Below are 23289 nucleotides of genomic sequence, written 5' to 3' on the forward strand. Positions count from 1 at the left end.
TGATAACAAAATCAGTTGATGTAAATGAGTGCATGGGGACAAATGAAGAAACTGAAGGAATCCTGTTCATCAGCCTATAACATTAACCTAATGAAATTTGAGTCTGTAACATCTAAACTTCTAAGGGCTCTTGCCTGTGATAAAATCCACTTACCTTACCCGTGACCCATAGCCCTGCTAACTTTGAAACTCTGGCCACAAGACTTGTTATTCAGAGTACATGCCTCCTAGCAAATAAGAGATAAAGGGCTTGTTTCTTTCTGGTTGCCTTTCATTGTAAGATTAGGAATCGTGTTGAGGGAACTGGCTTTTTAAAAACAGAAGTATAAAAGTGTATCTTGGATGATTCTCAACCTGTGCATCCTTCTGTCCATGTAGAAACAAAAAAGTGGGTTACGCTACATTTCTGAGGTAGTCACCCCAGGCTCTGATAGCTTTTGCAAGATGAAGTTGGTAGCTCTTTGGGGGTTGGGGATGGGACTTGGGCTTTTTTACCACGTCTTATTTGGATACCTGAAACTTAAGCCACTGAGCACAATTTAAAAAGAAGGACAAAACATTTTCTTAAGTTTTTCCTTTGCTTCTGATGCATTTTAAAAAAAAATTTTTTTTTTTTTAATTTATTTCTAGGGGGGAGAGAGAGAGAGAGCGCGTGAGGAGGGGAGGGTCAGAGAGAGAGGGAGTCACAGACTGAAACAGGCTCCAGGCTCTGAGCTGGCAGTCAGCACAGAGCCCGACGGGGGGCCCGAACCCACGAACCGTGAGATCATGACCCTAGCGAAAGTCGGACGCTTAACCGACTAAGCCACCCAGGCGCCCCACTTCTGATGCATTTCTGAAAGGCAGCTCTACTGCAGTGGTTAATGGTGATGTTGAAACCCTCCACCCCCCCGCACACACAAAAGTAAAAACAAAAGAAAGATGATGTTGGAGCCAGTTCACTTGGATTCAAGTCCCAGCTCTTCTGTTTACTCATCATTGTGTGACCTGTGGCAAATTACATAACCCCTGTGTCTATTTCGTCATCAGTAACATAGGCAAAATAAATAAAATAATAAATAAAATAAATAAATAAAACATTTGCTTCCCGCAATTGCTGGGGGATTAAATTTGTTGTTACATATTAGAATAGCCTGGCACCTAGGAAGCCATTAAGAAATATTAGCTGTCATCATCATTGTTGTCATTGTCATCATGTCTTTTATTAAGGTTTTATTTTATTGGAGAACATCCTGGTGCTGATAGTAAAGCCTGGGGAAGAATTTGTGAAGTCTCCAATGCTTCTCTTCAAAGTCACGTCTTCTGTTGTGTTTCTGCAGCAAGCTGTGTTCCACCGTGCCAGAATGGAGGGATGTGTCTCCGGCCTCAACTGTGTGTGTGTAAACCGGGGACCAAGGGCAAAGCCTGTGAGACAGCAGCTGCCCAGGACACTTCATCCCCAGGCTTTGGAGGGCAGAGTCTTGCGGCTGCTTCCTCTTGGGTCCCTCCTGAGCAAGCAGCAAAGCCCACTTCATCTAAGAAGGCAGACACTCTTCCAAGAGTCAGTCCTGTGGCCCAGATGACCTTGACCCTCAAGCCGAAGCCTTCTGTAGGATTATCCCAGCAGATTCATTCTCAGTGAGTGTTTTCAACTTGCCTCTACTCAGGAGCATCTTTTAATTATTGTCCTGAGTGATTGCTTTCAATCACTCTGCCTTTCCTGTGCAGTTTGCAGAAGTCACTGGGATAATGACGTCTCTTCTTTCCTGAAGGTTTTACATGTTATGCTTGTACATCAAGTCTCTTTAAAATATTTGGTGTGTGTGTTTAGCTTCTGCCGGGAAGATGGACCATAAGCATGAACCAAAGCAGTAGTGAGGATTAGAGGGATCGAGGTTGGACTGGAGTAATAGAGTTATTGGTGGTGCAGTCATGAGTGTTAAAACAATTCTTTTTTCCGGGGGGGGGGTGTGGGCAGTGTCTAGAGTTTTGAAATAATTGAAGAAGAGAAATCGTGCAGTTTGTAAAAATACATGGAAATGGCAGGAACTCATCTTCTCACAGAGAAGATATTCCAAATGAGAGTTAGCCCTGGGAAAGAGCATTTCTCAACCTCGGTAGCAGGTTAAGTGTCTCCTCTCTTAATACCATGTTTACCTCCCAGTTGCCACGCACGTCCATTTTTGGTGAATGAGCTTGTGTTCTATTTATGGGAACAGGGTTTTTTCTTAGCGTTTGGAAGTAAGTGCCCTTCTGAACACAATGAGGACGCTCGGAGAAGACTGCTTACCCCCTGCCTCCTCGGAGGGGCCCTAGGAGGGGCTTCTCTGCTGCACAGGGTCCTTACGTCCATCGTTTCCTTTTAAATGGTTACTGGACGTGGATCACAAGATGCAGAATGTGTTGTAACTCTCACTTATCATTTGCCTAGGAATGTAAAATACAGGAAGTTCTCCACTTGGAAATGGGTTTGACCTAGCGGTTCGTTTGTAAGTCACTTGCTGGGAATTTTGAATACTTTTCCCCCTAGAGACAGCTTCCACATGGTGATTAGTATCCAGTCAGCCCACAGAAGTTATTTCATCTGTTGGTATAGATGAAATTATCCTAATTTATACTTCCCCTTTGAGTAGGCCACCTACTGTCCCCGTCAAGTGGGGTCCTTCTATTTTTTCCTTTCTCTTCTCATCCCATGCTCACCCCCTTCATTCTGCTTTTCTTTCCTTTCTTTTCTCATTGTTCAGTTCTACCTTGGTAAATAGGTTTGTGGAGCTAGTTTGAAATCTCACCACCTTGCTGGCTTGTCAGTTGGAAAACATGCCCTGCAGCAGGAAGGAATGGTAGTTGCAGCTAATCTTCAGCAGCGGCTTACTCTATGCTTGGGGCTGATTCAAGGGCTTTGCATGTATTGTTAATGTACAACTCCCAGTGGGCCCATAAGGTGGGTGCTGTTATTCGCCCCATTTTACAGATATGGAAACTGAGGTGCAGAGTGGTTAAGTAATTCGGTCAAGGTCACACAACCCAGTTAATGAGTGAGTAATATTAACAAATGTTAGGCTTTAAATAGAGGTCAAGATTCAGCATCCATGCCCTGAAGAGTGGTAACTTTTTCTGTAAAGGGCCAGGTAATATTTTCAGCTTTGTGGGAAATATGGTTGCTGTTACATCACAAAAGCAGTCATAGATGACGTATAAATGAATGTGATTGATCCAATAAAATTTTATTTATGGACATAGAAATTTGAATTTCATAGAAATTTCACATGTCACCCATGTGAATTTTCTTCTTCTTTTGGTTTTTCCCTCAACCTTTAAAAGATGTAAAAATACACAAATTCTTAGCTTGTTGGTCATACTAAAACAGGCGGTGGGCCAGCTCTGGCCCCTGAGTTCTGTAGTTCACTGACCCTTTCTTGAAAAGATAGTGGTGCTTTTTTTGGTGGCAGAACATGAATGAACTGTGTGTCCTTGAAATGACACAAAGCTTTGATTATATCATAGCTAGACCTGTCTTTTCCAACATTGTTCTGGATCTTAAAAACAAAGAACAATTCTGTGTTGGAACTATGCCTTGGCAATCAAGAGTCAGGTTACTGTGCATTGCAATGATTTTTTTTTTTTCTAGCGTTATAACTTACATAAACTGAAGTAATTTACAAATGACATCCTTCATCTGAATATCACCATCTTCTCTTAGAATTTGATCCTCTGTGATGTGTATGTATATGGCTTGTTAGTAAGAACCATATGTCAGAAGTCAGATGAAGAAGCAACTTTCTCTTTTTTGGTAGCAGCAGTATAATTTAGACAAGAATGTTGTGAGTCAAAGAGGTGGCTAAGGTGTCAGTTCTAACACTGCTTTGGAAAAATAAGTCAGTGGATACATTTGCTTCAGAAGCTTCATCTTCTGAATGAAGATACTTTTTACCATAGCAATGTTACAGGGCACACTTATGGGGGCATACCTATATGGTGTGCTTTGGGTGAGGAGAAAAGATAGCTCTAGGTGCTAATGATTCTCGCTAACAATTCTGACCATTTCTTAAATCCTTATTGATTTTATTTTTTTATTGTAGAGAATGCGAGCCGGGGAGAGGAGCAAAGGGAGATAAGAGAGTCTTAAGCAGGTTCCATGCTCAGCATGGAGTCCGACATGGGGCTTGTTCTCACAACTGTGAGATCCTGAGCTGAAATCAGGAGTCAGATGCTTAACGGCCAGAGCCATCCAGGCACCCCAATCTTGACAATTTCTTTTCTTTTTTTTTTTTAATGTTTTATTTATTTCTGAGAGAGAGAGAGAGACAGCATGAACAGGGGAGGGTCAGAAAGAGAGGGAGACACAGAATCCGAAACAGGCTCCAGGCTCTGAGCTGGCTGTTGGCACAGAGCCTGATGTGGGGCTCGAACCCACGAACTGCGAGATCACGACCTGAACTGAAGTCATACGCTTAACCGACTGAGCCACCCAGGCACCTCTCTTAATAAATGTTTTTGGTCACCCTGTTATCTGGGCACTGTAGGGTATATGAAGATGTAAAGGATCCAGTTCTGCATTTAAGGAGGTTTGGAAATGATAGATGAACTGTAATGTGTGAGGGACACAGAGGCAGGGGTGCATTGGGTCCAGAGGTTAATTTAGGTAATGACCTCATCACCTGAAATCCTACTTAAACTGCCAAGGAGCATATATAATAGGACTGTTTTGGCTACTTTTGAGAAATGTAACAATTCTTTTTTTTAAACTTTTTTTAAATGAGAGAGAGAAAGAGCAAGAGCAAGTGAGCACAGCATGATTGGGGGAGGAGCAGAGAGAGGGAGACACAGAATCCAAAGCAGGCTCCAGGCCCTGAGCTGTCAGCACAGAGCCCAACACAAGGCTCGGACTCACGAACCATGGGATCATGCCCTGTGCTGAAGTCAGGTGCTTAATGGACTGAGCCACCCAGGTGCCCCAAGAAATGTAACACTTCTTAAGTTATCTTTTTTTAAGATTGACTGCTTCAGGACGTTTCAAGGTTTTGTTTTTGTTTTATCTTTTGGAGAGGGAGATTGATTAAGCCTCCTTAAAGTGCTTGTAGACACAGAGATACCTAAAATATCAACATTTTAAAAAAATTTTAAATTTATTATGAGAGAGAAAGAGCAGAGAGAGAGGGAGAGAAAGAATCCCAAGTAGTCTCTACACTGTCTGCACATAGCCCGACGCGGGCTTGATCTCCCAGCCCGTGAGATCATGACCTGAACTGAGACCAAGAGTCTGACACTCAGGTGACTGAGCCACCCAGGCACCCCTCAAAATGTGAACTTAGCATTACATTCATTACATGGTGTATGCATCATTACCATCTTGATCTCGTACCCGGCAAGGTGTCGTGGAGCAGGCTCTGTGTCCCAGGCAGGCACTGTTCAGGGCTACAGAACAAATACACAGGATGTCGGCCTTCCTGGAGCTTTCGTGTGAGGTGGTTGGAAATGGCATGATTAAAACACTGTGATAAGTGCTATAGAGAAAATAAAACAGCAGTAATGGGCCAGGAGTGTTGGGTGGGTGCAGGGTGGGAAGGCAGGAGATTTCTGGTGGTTTTAATAGGCTGTCAGGGAACACCCGACTGAGAAGGTGACATTTAAGCAAACGCCTGAAGGATGTGAGAGCATGAACTGTGAAGATGGATGTGTGCCTGGCAAGTTTGAAGTAACAGTTACTTTAGTAAAACTGTAATGTTAAAACTACACATTTAAGGTACAGAGTAGTAGTTGAATTGGTTTTACTTTTGGGCCAGATTAGTGTTAGACAGCTTGATTTAGAACCAGAGACAGAGCTCTTTAGGAAATCAAAGGAAGGAGCAATTGTTTCCAGATTTTGAAGTGTTGGGGAAGTGGAGGTCCAGGGACGGCTCTCGAGAAGGTGAGAGCTTGGAAAGATGGTTAAATTTGGACACAAAGAACTGGATAGGAAGGGCATTTCCAGGAATGGCAGTGATGTGATATCAGAAAGTATGGCATATTAGTGGGGCGCCTGGGTGCCTCTGTCGGTTGAGCATCTGACTTGGGCTCAGGTCATGATCTCCTGATTTGTGAGTTCAAGCTCCATGTTGGGCTCTGTGCTGACAGCTCAGAGCCTGGAGCCTTTTTCAGATTCTGTGTCTCCCCCTCTCTCTCTGATCCCCCCTACTCATGCTCTGTCTCTCTCAAAAATAAACATTAAAAAAAAAAGCATGGCGTTATTAGTTACCTGCTGCTGTGTAAACAGATCACCCCCAAACTCCGCAGCCTAGAAAAACATTTATTGTGTGACAGTCTCTGTAGGTGGGAACTTTGGAGGTGCTTAGCTGGGAGATGGGGCTCAGCATCTCTCATGAGGCTGTAGTCAGCAAGGGCGACTCCACTAGGGCTAGAGAACCCACTGCCAAGTTCACTCAAGTCCCTGGCTATTGGCTGGGGGCTTCCCTTCCTCACTACATGGATTTCTCTGCACAACTGCCTGAGAATTCTCATAACATGGCCACCGGCTTCTCCCAGAGCCAGTGATCCCACACTGGAGAGAGCGGGGGAGAGTGCTACGGCGCCTTTGTGGTCCTTGGTCTTAAAGATATGCACCTTCACTTCCACCTTATTTTAGTCATTGGAAGTGAGTCACTAAGTCAAACGCACTCTTTCAAAGGGAATGAAATTAAGCTGCACCGCTTGAAGGTATGAATATCAAAGAATTTTTGGACGTATTTTAAAAGACCACATTTAGGATATTATTTGATTGGAACTTAATATAGATGCAGGCTAGTGCTAATTGTAAGGATTGGGTTAAAAACCAAGTTAAACACTTAAGATTTCAATAAAACCATTCCAAAAGGATACAATAAAGCAAAATAGAAAAAAAAAAGGGAATATAGATGAAAACCATAGTTTAGAAGGAACTTGAGAAACACACTAATCACAATGTTTGGAATATGTCTATCCTGATTCAAACAAACTGTAAATAAAAAGATGATTATGATGTATAGGAGAATCATGAAAATCTAGACATTGCTTGGAAATTTAATGATTGTTGATTTGTGGGGCTGTGATAAAGGCGTTATAGGTATGTAAGGAGAATGACATTAAAGTATTTGCAGATGAAATTATTCGATGTCTGAGCTTTGATTCAAATTATTCAGTGGGTTGACATACAGAGGTAACAAGATTGGCCATGAGGAGATAATTACTCAAGCTGGATGATGGGTACAAGGAGAGTTCTTACAGAACTTTTGTTTGTTTGTTTGTTTATTTTGAGAGAGAAGGTGCGAGTAAGCGCGCAGGGGAGGAGCAGAGAGAGAATCCCAAGCAGGCTCTGCACTGTGCGGAGCCCCATGCAGGGCTCGATCCCATGAATTGTGAGATCATGACCTGAGCCGAAATCAAGAGGCAGACACTTAACCAACTGAGCCACCCATGCGCCCCCAGAACTCTGTTTTTGAGATTTTCTGTAAGGAAGAGTAACAACAAAAAACCAAAAGAGAATTTCAAGTGGGAGGAACGCTATGCTATTTTTCTGCCTTGGAATTAAGATCCATCTGGCTGTGTAGCATCTGTAGTGGGTTAGACCTGGAGGTAATTAGAGGCTGGCTCTGTCACAGGTGTAGCAGTGCTGGTAACTAAGAGGAAGGAAGTGAACTCCGGAGTGACTGTAGATGAAAAACCTTGGCACTGCGTGGAATGTGGGAGGCGAAGGTAAAGAGGATGGGGTGTGACCCAGGCCTGGGACTGTGGGAGAAAGGAGGGGTGTGGAGGTCTTCCCATCCTGCTGGTTTTGACAGTTCCTTGGTAATATCATGGCTCTCCAGGGTCTTTGAAATGAATGATACCTGGTGAATGGGTGATTTCTGACACAGCTATGTGGGTGAATTGCCAGGATTATCCACTGTACCCCATTAGCGGGTGTCAGTGGCTAAGAGCCGGACACTTGGCCAGGTACTGGTTTGAAGAGACCTGGCCAGGGCATTCTGGCAATACTCCTTGCCATAGTTGGTAGTTTCATTCATGCCTTTCATGGAAGGTTTACTGTGGTGTTCCTTTTTACAGTTTCATGGGCCGCATCACAGATTCTTGATGAGCCAAAGAAAAACACCACGCGATGCCTTATCTTCCTGTATACAAATCTTGGTAGTCACTTCTGATGCTTTGAACTTTTACTTCACTTTATAGTACTGGAGTCTTTGGAAAGTCTATACTAACAGTTGAGGTTACTGTCGAGCTGCATCCTGTAGATGTTACTCACATGCAGCTGTCTGGGTGTTTGTCAAAGAATTGCCACTGTTAGGTCGCAGATGCATCCCCAGTGTCTGTCTTTGGTCCTATGTGCAAAAAGGTGTTAATGCTTATAACTTCTAGCTGGGGGACCCCACTAAGGTGAAAAATGCAAAACTGTTCAGCTTTCCAGAGCTTTCTCATCACTTGTCAGTATCATTACTCACATAGATCTTGAGGTTGCCAATAAAAGTTTGTCGTCAGCCCTCAGTGCTGCTTACCGAGACTGTTTTGACTTGCATAAGAGGTTCTGTCTTTATTGCCGTTAATTGTGATGGACTTTATAGGTACTGACCATGGAAGCCCAAGGGGGAGGTCATGAGGGGCATTCTTTAGCTGCTGATGTCTCTGGTCACTAGAGAATGGCGGTACAAATGGTCCCTGCTTCGCCAGATGGGGAGCTGTTATCTGTGTGGTAGAAAGAGGAAGCAGTTTTGCCAGAGACACTGGACCCCATTCCCTTGTCTTTGAGCTTGAGAAGGAAGTCTGGTTCTACTCAGGATATGGATGTCAAGTCTATCTAGGGAGCTCACATGTGTCCTGTCTTTTTTCTTCCCTGATGGCTCTTTTCATCATCTTATGGTGTCCTGATGTTACAAAGGTTGGTGGTTAGTTTCTCTGGAAAAATTGGTTTTGTCCTGTCCCAAACCAGGTGAGGGGCCGGCATTTATGTAATGGCATTGACTGTCCCTCTCTTTCATTCTCTTCTTCCCAGGGATGCGGTGAAGAGAAAAGAGGCGAGTGAGCAAATGTTCTTTTAAAAGACAGGAGTAATTCACATGCATTCTATATTTATCAAGTGAGCTCATAGTATGCCAGATATTTTCTAAATATAGGCAGGGCCCTTTAGAATCCACATTGGGATGATGGGGTCCACTTTCAAAGTTCTTGAGAACTGAATGCTCTGCATTTACTCTGGGCTGGTTGATAGGAAGCAGTGTTGAGTGATGTTTATGCTGTGGAGGAGAAGGTGCTCCCCTGTCCTTTATCTCTGCCCCACTCTTAACTTCCTGGCACTGTGGTTGTGAGTCTTTAAAAAAAAAAAAAACCACACCCATACAACTATATGCTATGATATCTAAGGGGGTGGGAAGCTTGGTGTAATATTCCCTCCTAATTAACAGCAACAACAATGAAATGTAAGCTCATTCCCTTTATTTGGACTTTCTTATACTACCTCAACAGGGGGGAACCTCCAACTCATTATAAAACTGCACCAATAGTTAAAACGTGGGAGAAGTTTCAAGCTTTTTGTAGCATTCTAGTTGAGATTGGGATCTTCCTTGAATCATTTAAAAAGTCAAGGACTCAAATGGTCAGTTTCCCCAAATGATCTCTTAGACTAGAGGGGGGACCTTGCTCAGTATTGACCCTCCCCACCCCCCACTCTGCTGATCGGGGGTTCTCTCTGTGCTTCCTCTGCTACCCATTATAATAACACTTGCTTTACAGTTTTTTGTCTCTTTATTGACATAGGTACACAGAAGGGCTACGATAAACGTTGAATACATTTTTTTGAGATTTTTCTAGAGAAAACATCTAAACCCTTGTCTGAGTATTGTTTCATGAATATCCACCCATGTTGCAGGAAGTTACCTTTTTCACTTGGAATGATAGTCTGCTTTTGTAAAGCCCTGCACATTTTGGAGAATACTTTGTATTCCTATTGCATCTGATCGACCTAACATGTCTATGTGATGAAGGTTTTGATCCTACTTTATGATGTGAAAAAAAGGCAAAGTGGCAGGAAGTTGAAGAAAAGGAATTCAGTCCAAGGATTTTAAGTGTTCCCTTTGTGACACCTTAGGGATGGGTGAGAACTCCCGTTGGAACCAGTGATTGACTTTATCATTTTATATGCATATTTTAAACTTTTAAGACAACTGAAGTGCCATTGAAGTTATGTACAGAAGAGTATACTAAAGTGCACACAGCCTCGTGGTGATCCCAAAGTGATGACATACTCCTGCAAGTACCATACACGCCAGAGAGTGGAATATTGCTAGCATGACAAAAACCCTTTGTTCCCAGCTCTGCCTTCTTCCTCCTTCCTGAAGGGCACTGCTGTCTTGACTTGTCACACCAGAAATCAGGTTCTCAATGTCGTATGTATAAATGAATCCCACAGTGTGTATTTTTTCACTCGTTGTATCTGAGATTCACGTATGTGGTTGCCTGTGATTGTCGTTCACATTTACATTGCCAGAGATTATTTCGTCCTACACATCTACCACAATTTATTATTTATTCTGCTCTTGATGGATGTTTGGCATTTTCTGGTTTTTGGTTCTTAGGAATAATGCTGTAGGTAGGCATGTGTGGGAATTCCGGAAGAAGACCATTGCGAATTCATCACAAAACCAAGTCCAACTGGACATGGCAATGTCAGGGTTTGAGAAGGAGTCCATAATCCATTGTACAAAGTTTCATCATACTAGTATCTGTCGGTCAGCACTGTTCTGTTGTTTAAAAAAAAAAAAAACACCATGCACGTAGAGAAAATGGTGGAGTAAGATGGTGATTGAGGAACCAGAACCAAGGAACCTTGTCTCCTGAGTGGGACTTGGAAGGAAGAGTGGACTGTAGGATGGGGATGGGGGAGGCAGGGGAGGGTAGAGGAGCTCACTTGTGCATTGCCCTGTCTGCACCTTGCAGAGTTCCACGCGGAAGGCTTGGGAGTGGTTTTGAGACAGAATGAGCAACTGCCTGGGTTTAAGTTCTGGTGAAAGGTACATCAGGATTCCATACAAATTTTTGGATAGTTTGTTCTAGTTTTGAGAAGTATGCTGGTGCAATTTTGATTGGAATTGTATTGAATGTGTAGAGTGCTTTAGGTAGTAACGACATCTTAACTATATTTATTCTTCCTATCCATGAGCATGGAATGTTTTTTCACTTCTTTGTGTCTTCTTCAATTTCCTTCATAAGTATGGAATCACAAAAGACCCCGAATAGCCAAAGTAATACTGAAAAATAAAACCAAAACGGGAGGTATCNAAATTGAGGACTGATGGATGTGGGGGGGAGGGGGGATAGGCATGGAGGAGGGCACTTGTGGGGATGAGCACTGAGTGTTATGTGGAAACTAATTTGACAATAAACTATTTGTAAAAAAAAAGGGTACATCAGGAGTTGGAAACTCAAAGTGTGCATTTGAAAAGGGCAGCTACTGGAGTGGAGTTTGCTTCCCACTTTAATTGCTGGAAATTAGGCTGCTGTTTTGGTGTTGTGTAATAATTATAATGGTAGCTAATATTTACTAAGTGTTTATTCTATGTCAGTTCTCTTCTGCCTCTTCCTTTCTTTTCCACTTAAAATTGTTTTTAATGTTTATTTATTTATTTTTTTTGAGAGCGGGAGGGGGAGAGAGCATGCAAGAGTGGAGGAGGGGCAAAGAGAGAGGGAGACACAGCATCTGAAGCAGGCTCCAGGCTCTGAGCTGTCAGCACAGAGCCCAATGTGGGGCTTGAACCGATGAACCGTGAGCTCATGACCTGAGCCGAAGTGGGACACTGAACTGACTGAGCCACCCAGGTGATCCTCTCTTCCACTTTTAAGGACACTTGTAATTATATTGGGCTCATCTGGATAATTCAGGAGAATTTCCCCATCTCAGGGTCAGTTGATGAACAACCTTAATTTCATCTGCAACTTAAATTTCCCATTGCCTGGCAACCTAAGATACTCCCAGGTTCTCCCTGTTGGTGTCTTTAAGGGGCTGTTATTCTGACTACTAGAGTATTTAACCAAGGACCCAGTCCTGTTTTGCTGATCTCTTCTGATAGTCAAGAGTGAGCTATAATCACAAAGGATAGCAAATAATCATCAGAGTACCCTTCAGTTAGTAGCACAGCCGGTCCTTATGACTCTGATAAAAGTTAGATTTAAGCCCTTCACATAGATTTAAGGCCTAAATGTGGCCCCCATGTTCTCTTCCGTCTTGGGACCAGCACCCTCAGGCGCTTATGGTGGCTGGAAGAGGGGAAAACCAAGAGCCTCAAGATGGCCAGGCAGCAGGAGGTGCCCTGACTGTCCCTATGCCCTTAGCTACATGGAGCTAGGAATTGAAATGTCAACACTACTCCTAAACAAGTACTTTTTGACATCGAACAGCCCCAACACTAAACAAAGTGGCCTTGGGGCTGTGACTGCAGCTCTCCTGGGGGGAGGGGGGAAGGGGTGGGCAGACATGGAATGGAGTGGGGAGAGGGCCAGAAATGTCCCTTCCTTCAATAGTTAGAGTGGGGTCCTTGAGCCTGATCATGTATTTCCCATATGACTCTTCTGTGTTGAAATAAATTTGTGCTCCGGAAATGAATTAGTTGTTAGAGGACCTCCTGCAAACTGGTGATGGAATTGGACTGGAAACACACATGAATCCACTGATAAGCAGTTGGGACAGAACACAACGTGGTGGACACGTGGGATCGTGTGCTTTAGCCCTGGCCTGCATGGCTCATTTCAAACCCAAGAATACTTTTTAGAGCCTGACTTTGGGTGTTGTGTAGATTATAGGAAAGATTCCTCTTTGCATTTGGATATGTTTGGCATTCCATGGATACCGCTCATGAATCCTTCCAAGGTGCCCCTAGGGTTGTACTAAATCCTCTTTCCTTGTTTTCCTTGGCTTAACAGTTTGTTTATGTTCAAGCAAGTGTAGACTGAATTTTACGACTAAATTTTTATAGTGGCCCTCTGCTCCAGAGTTGCCTGGGATCAGAATAAAGAACCTAGAAGATGTGAGTCCTACGTGAGGGAGGCAACCATACAACTCACATTATGCAAAATATGCTTAAGGAAATAAAAAAAACTAAGTTAACTCATAAACATGCTTAGAGTCAGTACGTTTTCACAACGCTTTTCAAACTTGAGTATATTTTTTACCTTTTTATCTACTACTCAAATGTGTTAGAGATGCCATAACAGAAATAGCCGATCCTATGGTCCCAGAGGCAGGATCTTCTAAGTGGAAAGAATGTCTACTTAAACACTATGGAGAAAAGAAACCCTAGATTTACTAATCCAGGAAAAAATGTCTGTCATTTTTCAGGATTGCTATTTCTGGACAAGATGTCGATGTGTTTCTGCAGGATAGCAGGAGGGACCGGGAAGACTGGATGGAATTCAGTAGTGGATTGGAGAATGGTTCTGTGCCTACCAGAGTTAGGTGGATTCTCTCGTAAGTGGGGTGGAGAGTGGAAAGGCTCTGTTACCTGTATCCCAAGTGCTTCAGATTTTATTGATTATGAAGCCCAGTCCACAACTGGAGGGATCTTTTCAAAATGTAAGTCTCAGGGGCACCTGGGTGGCTCAGTCGGTTAAGTGTCTGACTTTGGATCTCGCTGTTGATGGGTTTGAGCCCCGCGTTGGGCTCTGTGCTGACAGCTAGCTCAGAGCCTGGAGCCTGTTTCAGATTCTGAAACAGTCTCTTCTCTTTGCTCCTACCCCGCTCACTCTGTCTCTGTCTCTCAAAATAAAATAAAGGCATAGAAAAATGAAAACAAAACGAAAACAAAATATAAGTCTTATCTCGCCTTGCTCTGCCTAAAAGCCTGCAGTGGCTTCTCAGTGCTCTGAGGATAGGGATGAGTTCTCCCCTCCTGGGACATCAGACTCCTAACCTCTGACTGTCATCATACACAGGCACCAGCCTGTCACCATGTCCCAGGCAGCTCCTTAACCCTGTCCAGCTCCTTCCTGACACATTTTGTCCGTCTGCAATCTCCTGCCTCCCTTGCACACTGTCCTCTTACCTGTTAACACCTGTTCATTTTACTGATTGCAGTTTCCCCTGAGAAGCATTCCCTGACACCTGTCACTCCCTCAACGATGCTGTCATGACTCCTATGTCCCCATCCGCTCCCTTCATAGCGTTCATTTCAGTTTGTGTGATTTACTCTTCTCGGCACAGTGCTTCCTTGGCAGATGTAAATGTAGGTGGTATTATGACTGCCCTGAATCCAAAAGTCTGACCATGCAGGAATGCAAATATTAGCCCATCAGCTAAGCTGCCTCAGTTTCCCCAAAGTAATCAGAAGGGCCCAGTTGAAAGAGTCACTGATGAGAGTAGGCAAAAGTTTTCTCAGTCATAGTGCATTCCATTCTCAGGCGGTAGTTCTGCCCTGGCATCCCACCCTTCTCTGGTGCTTCCAGGTGATGATAGGACCCACTTGCTGACTATTTCTGACTGTTAGAAGGATTTTTCTTTGGTCAGCCTCTAGTTCTTTGGATCTTCTCTTCTTTGCCTTTTCAGTGCCAAGTCTTCTTGCTCCTAGCACTTCCTAGGATGCTTGTGACAGATATGAGCCACATTAGCAAGAAAAAAAAAAAAAATAACCGCAAAGCCCAGGCAGCCAGTCTCTTGGGAAGATTACTGAAACTGACCCTGAAAATCCCATTTTATGAGCTTGAAGATCTTAGGACTTGTATTTAATTAAATATAAATTGATTTGCACCTTGATGCAAGATTGGCTCATTTCTCAGACAGCAAACAAGGATGTGCAGGCAAACTTTATTTTTCCTTTAGGGTTATTTTTCACTTAGTGTGAAATCCATTTTTCACTTATAGAGTTCATAGAATTCCAGAGTTATGTGATTCATTGACTTAGCTGTCAGTAAAACACAAATATTTTATCAATATCACGGTCTCTGAAAATAATTAATCCTGGGTATTTGTCCCTTTTGAGAGTTGAGTGTAATGGGAACTAGAACAAGAATGTATTAGGTACAATCTTTTTTCCATCTTCCAATATCTTCAGCACAGATCATAAAATTTTATAACTTAAAGGGATGAATGTCTTACCCAGAATTACATGGGTAGTAGCAGAGCTGTGACTTGAGCCCGACCTCTTATACTATGATCTCCTTGTTGTCTTTTATATGTCGTTGTCTGTTTGGCTTTTTATGATCAAAATTAATGAAAAAGTTGCACAGTAATTTTGAAGCCCCAAATCTAAGAAAGAGGAGAGATGAAAAATTTGAGTTATTTCATGAGTTTTCAAGTAAAACACTGTTGTTTGATAAAAATGTTTTGTTATTTTCAAAATGATGAAGGTTCATTTATCAAAATGTATTCTGTCTCAAGGAGAAAATGCGACAGTTACTTCTTTATTGTTAGTTACCAACGTAGAAGCTGTTCTCAAATCTTTAAAAATTAATTGGATGGTCTGCCAGACACAGAGGTTATTTAAAAAAAATTCTCATCTTGGGGCTTCTTGACATAGGCATCACTTTTACTGCTTGTGAAATGTACTGCCTTTATTTCTTTGCCGGATGTTGGGGTTTTGCCAAGTGCTGGTATTTGGAGATTTGATGGACAGCGTCTAAAGTGAGACCTCATTCTTCCTTAATTTGTGCAAAGCCTCTTTATGCAGCAGCTAATCCTTCCTAATTATATTTTTAGGAAGGATGTTCTTAACTCCTGCAGGAAGACGACATAGACATTTTGAGACAATTAAGATGCACTTCACTCTGAGAAAAGGAATTTGAAAGGAAGTGCTTTCTGTTTCCCCTACGTCATTCAGGGAGGACAAAAACCCACTGACCTTCCCGGCCCTTCGTGAAAATTTTCTCTCTCTGTTCCTCTTCTGTTGCTGTGGTCCCTGTTCATCTCTTGTCTTTAATGAAGCTGTTTTGAAGGAGCAAAAGAAAAAAAAAAAAAACGAAAAAAAGCCTAAAAAGCCCATTTCCCTGTATGAGGCAAGTGTTTCACAACTTAATTGCCTTCGTGTCTTGAAAGGTGATCTGTGAATGTAAATGGTTGGAGATTTCGGTGTGTGTACTAGAAATACTTTATGTAAGGTTGAAGCACTTTGCAGTCTCCCTGATTGATTTCTTTGATGCCCTGTCGCTTTGTATTAATTTAAGGTAGTGATTTTTTTAAATGTTATTTATTTTAGAGAGAGAGAGAGTACGTGTGTGCATGCGTGTGTGCGTGCATGCTTGTGCACATACGGGAATAGAAGAGGGGCAGAGAGAGAGGGAGACCGGATCTGAAGCAAGCTCTGAGCTGTCAGCACAGAGTTCAATGCCAGATTCGAACCCACAGACTGTGAGATCATGACCTGAGCTGAAGTCGGCTGCTTAACTGACTGAGCCACCCAGGTGCCCCTAAAGTAGTGAAAATAAATGTTAGTGACATGTGTATATCAGATCATTTCAGATTCTTAGTGTTTTGAACAGAGTACATGTGGTCACTGTCAAATAAGACCTTGATAAATCAAATAAATTATAGTCTGTAAAGCATTAGTGGTTTTGAATATTCCTATGAAGTGTGATTTTATCATATTGCTCACAGATTAATTTCAGTTTTTATTTTTATTTTATTTTTTTTTATTGAGCCATCTTAACTTTCTAAGCTTGAATAGTTCTCAGTCCATTTCTAACCTGGTTGATTTATCCCAGGTTCAGCAAAATGAAGATAGAAACTCTTCTCCCCACCTCTGCAATTCAAAATTTCGGTTTACTGTAGTTGATTAACTTAGTCTGTCAACAAATACTGAGTACCAGCCACATGCCAAGTACTGTTCTAGGCATTCCAGTTGGAGAATCAGGCTAACATACTTGCAAGATAGTTAACATGAGATACCACCATACTGACTGGTGATTTAGGTGGTACCTGTTATAAATTCTAGTGGAGTATAAGGAAAGGGGCTATTAGTAAGGACTAGAGTAAAGGAAGACTTTCCAGAATGTAGGGGACTTCATGAAAGAGGGGCTAGTCTTTAAGTAAAGGAAATGACAGGATGAAAGGGTGAGAGTGAGTCTATGTTTCCATAGGACGGGTGGGAGATTGACTTATTTTGGGGGTATGGAAGAGTGGGAGGAGGGGAGATTGAGTGTGTAGATCCAGATTATGGAAGGTCTTGACAAACAGGGAGAGTGTCTTTGAGTGGGGCTGTGAAAAATGGAGAGATTGCCCCTCAAGCAGGCACAGATTTACCGGTGGGGAGACAGCTGAGCCAGCTCTGTGGAAATGTGAGGAGCGCCCAGGTGGCTGCCAGCACATGAGAGAGAGGTGCCTCAAGGAGCTGGCCTTGTAGCCCACCTTCATCTTCTGGAGAGGAAATCTAATTTTCTTTAAAAATAGAAGAGGATGAAGACAGGCAGTCCAGAAAACCTTTCCTTTGGATCCAGTCGAAGGAGTTACATATAGTCTGATGTTTATCTCTGTGTCTAGATATGTGAAGGCAAAGGATAGGTTGTCTTACTCACTTTAGGAATGGAAAATGGGGGCTGTCTTTGAAGATTTTCTTTATCCTTATTCCACTCTGTCCCTGGATTCAAGTTCACGGACTTCTAATCACAAGCAGATTCTATTTCCTTCTGTGTTGATCACACTAACTCTCTTCAAAATGCATTTGGTAACCATTCATCATGCTCTGTAGAAAAATCAAGGTCTCTTTTCTTTTTCAAATGTTCTCAGACTCCTTTTCTACCTTAGCCTTTGTTGGCTTTCTGGCTTTTGCTAGACCCATTGTGTGTTATCTTTGCCCTTCTAGTATAAATCTCTGTGCATCTACTGTGTGGGGTTTTTGTACTATACTAGGAGTGCTCAGCTTCCCTATAGTTGCTTCTAGTAGGTGACTGCAATCCCATGTTGTTCATGATGTCATTACTGAGGGCTGCAAGTGAGCCTGGGGTATTTGGGCACGTGTGCACACATAGGTTTATAACAGCTTACGTGTTGATGAGCTCTAGACATCTTTCTAGTTAGATTGCATTATCTGGTTTCTAGTTGGATTGTATTCTCATTAGTTACTGAAAATAATGTCACAAAAATAATTAAAATTTGAAACAAAAATTTCATGATTTACTGTATAATGTTAGATCATCAGTTTTATTTCAGACTTCATGTATGTTTGTTGTTTAACTTAGTTGTTGAGGGCTAGGGGTTGCCAGGAGTGTTTTAATGATTTGCTCTGTGGAGTAATCAATCTAGCCCCAGACTGCTTGATAGTACCAGTAGTATTTGTCTTTCACAAAATCAGAAATACTTTCCAAACCCAGTGAAGAAATACTGTGCTTTTCTTTTTTTTAATCTCCTATATCACCTTTCTGTTCATTAAAATATGAGGATTTGTCCCTAAATTTGAAAGGATACATGCACCCTGATATTTATAGCAGTGTTATCAATACTAGCCAAATTATGGATGGAAGGAGCCCAAATATCCATCGACTGATGAATGGATTAAGAAGAGGTGGCAGATACAAACAATGGAATATTTCTCATCCATAAAGAACAAAATCTTGCCATTTGTAACAGTGTGGTGGAGCTAGGGACTATTGTGCTAAGTGAAATAAGTCAGTCATAGACAGTCACTATAAGATCACACTCCTACATGGACTTGAGGAAGCAAAACAAATGGACAAAGGGAAAAAAAAAAAGACCAAAACAAAAGCCTCTTAACTATAGAGGACAAATTGGTGGTTACCAGAGAGGAGCGGGGAGGGTGAAATAGGTGATGGGGATTAAGGAAGGCACTTGTGATATATGGAGGTGATGAATCACTAAATTCTACACTTGAAACTAAAATTTAAATAAAAAACTTGAGGGGGAAAAAAATAAGGAATTTCAATCCAGTTTACTAGGAAGTCTTTGACAAGGAACCAAAAGAAAGGATTTGGAACCTTCAATCTCACATGTATTTACTGAGTACTTACCATGGGCCAGGTAACTATGGTTGGTGGCTCAAGGAAATATTCTTTACTTTCAGCAAATAGCCTGTACCTGTTGTGTTTCTTTCCTCCTTTTCTATGATTTCTAGAATCAGTAGTTGACTTTTGTGGTGTTTTTAGTAGAGAGCTGTATTTGTATAGGACAGAGCATATGTAGGGCTGTTCCCTCTACTGGTAGTAAGTGATATTTGAACTGTTCCTTCAAAGTCCAGCTCAGGTGTTAACCGGCCTGAAATTAATTTATCACGTGATTTGCCTGCTGTATCATCCCACCGGGCACCATTCTGGCTTGCAGGCATATACTCAGGAAGATCTAACCAAACCCTCACAAGCCTTACAGACGCAAAACACTTCAGTTGTGGGCACTTCCGTGAGAGCTGGGAAAGAGATTTGTGCCTGATCAGAAACATCCAGCCAATAATAGTGTCTGAATCCACAGCTCCTGTAGAGTTTTTGAAGAAAAGAAAAAAGCGCATCTTATGTGCATGTGATATTTCAGAGAAACGGCAGTGCCTGAAAGCTAGCTGGCTCCTTTTGTATGGAGATGCTGCCTCTAGTGTTGAGGAAAGAAACACTCCCTAGAAAATAGTGCAATATTATGGTGCCATCTGTCTTGAACATGAATTATTCTTTTATTGTCTGCTTTATAGCTGTTCCCTAACAACGCAGAAACTTCAGCGAGGGTTGGTGCTATTTTGCATATGGACAAGTTCCTGCTGGCAAAAGCCTTTAAAACTTTGTTTTAAAGAGTGATCACATCGGGAGTTATCATCGTGGTGTGATGAGACTGCTTGGCAAAAGCTCCCAAGAGCTGCACACTTGCCCAGCTTCCTGGGCGAAAGAAGAGCATATGGTACGGCCGCTATACCTTCTCTCTCCTGTTTCCATGGGTTTTCAGGACATCTTCCTCTCAGATGGTATTCTTTTTCCTAGGAGTCTTTTGAGTTTCTTTTTATTTATTATTTTTATTTTAGAGAGAGGGAGAGAGAATGAGTAGAGGAGACGGGCAGAGGGAGAGAGAGAGAGAGAGAGAGAGAGAGAGAGAGAGAGAGAGAGAGAGAGAATGAATCCCAAGCAGGCTCCACACTCAGCGTGGAGCCTGATGCAGGGCTCGATCCCATGACTCTGGGAATCATGTGCTGAGTGAAAATCAAGTCAGATGCTCAACGGACTATGCCACCCAGGCACCCCTTGAGTTTGTTTCCAAGGGGATGAAGACATGGATATGCAAGTCTGCAGCTCTGGAAAATGAGACAAAATTTGAAGGTTTGGTTCTTGAGGGGAAAAAAAGGCTAAAGATGCTTTTACTTCTCAGATTTTTTTTTTAGAATATATTCAAGTGAAAAAGAAAGTTAGAAACATTTAAGCAATAAAAGCGTTCATCAGTGTTAATAATTAAGATCTTTGAAAGCTTAAATATTTAGGGTTGACTAAGCAATGGTGACATGTTGGCGAGTTTTTTCTTTTTGGTTAGCTGGACTGCTACTTAAAATTGCGTAATTGAAATGTGTATAAACATAATAGTTTATAATTGTTTATACACATTTCAACTCTGTTAAACTATTAATGTTTGCATTTTAAAGTCTGCACGGATCAGAAATTGGACTTAGTATTTCATATCCTCTAGAATGATGACAGGCCATGGATGTGGAGGACAGTGTTGGCACATTTTCAAAGGCATTCTTCCCTGGTCTGGATACTATCATAGACGCAAATGCGGTTTGTTCAATTTATTATATACACAACATGCATAATCGTTTGAAAGTGGGTTTTTTTTTCTTTTTTGTTTTTTATGGTTTTAAGCACACTGGTTATAGTTGATTATATAAAGGGTTTGAAATAGTGCCTGGTTTTAAAAACTTTGGGGCTGATATTCTTTCTTTTAAAAAACACTCCCAACTAATGAATGAATCTAGAAAACGCAGCCACCACACCATTCAATTCATAAAAGGATTTCATTTGAAAATGTGGATGCAATTTTAACTTTTACGATTATGCCAGTGGGCAGCAGGTGGCAAGCTTTGCTTTTCAATGAACTCCAGTTTTATTTTTATACCAGAGTACGCCAGAGTTTGAGGAGGGTGGTTTGAATCCACTGGAATATGTCATTTCTTGGCAGTGTGGCCTTGAACCACCTCCTTTGCTCATTGTGCATAATTGCCTTTCTTTGGATGCTGAAGCCGACCCTTTGGTTCCCTTTGTTGCAGATGGATAGGAGTTTAATTCACATGAGCAACGCTTTTATTCTCTTGTGGTTTTAGCAACACATTGCTAGTGAAGAAAATAAATGAAAAACAATGAGTTTTTTGAGGCAGTCCCTGTATGGTTTATAAGAGGTTTGTTGTATGGTCTTAATACTAACATGCATATCACTTATTTTGCTTCCACTTGAAAAAAATCACTTCTGGGGCACCTGGGTGGCTCAGTTGATTAAGCGCTCGACTTCAGCTCAGGTCATGACCTCACAGCTTGTGAGTTTGAGCCCTGCATCTGGCTCTGTGCTGACAGCTCAGAGCCTGGAGCCTGCTTCAGATTCTGTGTCTCCCTGTCTATCTGCTCTTCCTCCTCTCACACTGTATCTCTCTCTCTCTCCCAAATATAAATAAACACTAAAAAAAAAAAAGCCACTTCTGACTAGAAACCTTGACGTAGAGGTCTGACGAATACACAAAATTGAATAGAGTTCCATGAAAGAGTTTTTGGAAAACTGGAGAAGAAAAACACTTGAGACCAGAATTGAAAACCATTGTCTTCCCCTAGGCCATACTGGGTGTTGAGTCAAGATTTGGATTTCAATTCTGGTAAAGAGACTCAGTTTAAAGTTAGGAGTGATAGTAAGATGGGCACTGAATTAATTTGGGAACTGATATACTCTCTAAATAAAACTTTCTTCTTGGATTGTTAGGCAGTGTGGAAAAATTTGAGGGAACAGAAAAATGAAGAATCCTGTGAATCTTTGTAAACATTTAAACATTTATAGGCTACAGATATTCAATACCTGCTATGCATGCTAGTTTTCCTGTGCCTTTTGTTAGAAATCCGTTCATACGGGCTATGCTACTTTCTATTCATAATATTATTTAGGTGTTCTTAAGTTTTCCTCTTTTCTAGTGCCACTTAAAAACTTGTTTTAGAAAGTCTATCACATACAAAAAGGTATAATTTACAATGCACGCATCAAGGAGAATGATGACTAACCCAAATTCTCATACCTACTACCTAACTGAAGAAATAAAACACTGTCATTCTTAGAAGCACTCTTTGTGACCCCTCTCCATACTTTACCCTCTTTTCTTCCACAAAGTAATATGTATCAATCATTTTCTGCTTTTTAATTGTTTTATTATTTTTAAAAACTTTTTTAAAAAGTTTGAGAGAGAGAAAAACTGAGCGAGCGTGAATGAGCTCACTTGAGAGGGGCAGAGAGAGAGAGAGAGAGAGAAAATCCTAAGCAGGCTCTGCATCAGTAGTGCACAGCTGGATGGGAGGCTCGAACTCACCACCTGTGAGATCATGACCTGAGCCGAAATCACAAGTCAGAAGCTTAACTGACTGAACCATCCAGGTGCTCCATTTTCTGCTTTTTTAAAAAAAATAGCTTTATTATATTTTTCAGTACTTCTGAACACTGTTATTTTGGTTAGCCAATTTTTCACTTTTCAGTAAACCTATTTCTATTATTCTGAGACTAGCTTTTCTTGCCCACGTGCTACCCTCATCCATGATAGTGGCGCTCAAACTTGAGTCTGTCCGAGTATTCTGGATGACTTCTAACACCTGACTTGCTGCCGCCTCCCTGGTCTGGCCTAGTCTATCTTTGAGCCAGTACTTTAATATGATAAGTGTATAACAAGTCTTGGTAGGCAAATCCTTCCTCTTCATTCTTGAGCTGTGTTTCCATGTGAATATAGAATCGGCCTATCACTTAAAAAAACAAAAAAACAACAAAACCTGGCTAGCATGTTGACTGAAGTTGATCGAACCAGTATATAATTTTGCGATGAATATCCCTCTTTTGGATACTGATTGTTCCTATCCATAAATGCAATATCCCTCCATTTTCTTTAGGTCATCTTAAATGTTTTTGAGTACTTTTAAAATAATTTTCACGATCTTTTCCATCTTTTGTGACCTCTTATTCCTCCAGTATTCCTGTCGCTATTGTAATGGAATCTTTTCTAGAACTTCATCTTCAAACATGCTTTCTTATAGAAATGAGGTTTCACGTTTTTCTGTGCACTAAAACTTTGCTAAACTTACTCTTGCACATCGTCTGATATTTTGAGTTTTCTATAGAGAATTACATCATGTATGATGATGAATTTCTCTTCTTGATCTTTACATCTGTAA

The 23289-nt window shown here is 41.6% G+C and overlaps 1 protein-coding gene across 6 annotated transcripts in view; it reads left to right on the forward strand.

Annotated features, from left to right (window-relative positions):
- LTBP1 (latent transforming growth factor beta binding protein 1) overlaps nucleotides 1-23289 on the forward strand; it is a 399796-nt gene that overhangs the window by 45945 nt on the left and 330562 nt on the right. For 5 of the 6 annotated variants that reach the window (XM_077772762.1, XM_077772764.1, XM_077772765.1 and 2 more), the window contains exon 2: nucleotides 1320-1617. The exons of the other annotated variant lie outside the window; for it this stretch is intronic. In XM_077772762.1, coding sequence (XP_077628888.1) covers nucleotides 1352-1617 — 266 coding nt within the window. In that variant the 5' untranslated portion in view covers nucleotides 1320-1351. The remainder of the gene's footprint in view (nucleotides 1-1319; nucleotides 1618-23289) is intronic. 6 annotated transcript variants of the gene reach the window in all.

The sequence above is a fragment of the Crocuta crocuta genome, unplaced genomic scaffold (assembly GCF_008692635.1).
Source record: "Crocuta crocuta isolate KB4526 unplaced genomic scaffold, BGI_CrCroc_1.0 scaffold363, whole genome shotgun sequence".
Lineage (NCBI taxonomy): Eukaryota > Metazoa > Chordata > Mammalia > Carnivora > Hyaenidae > Crocuta > Crocuta crocuta.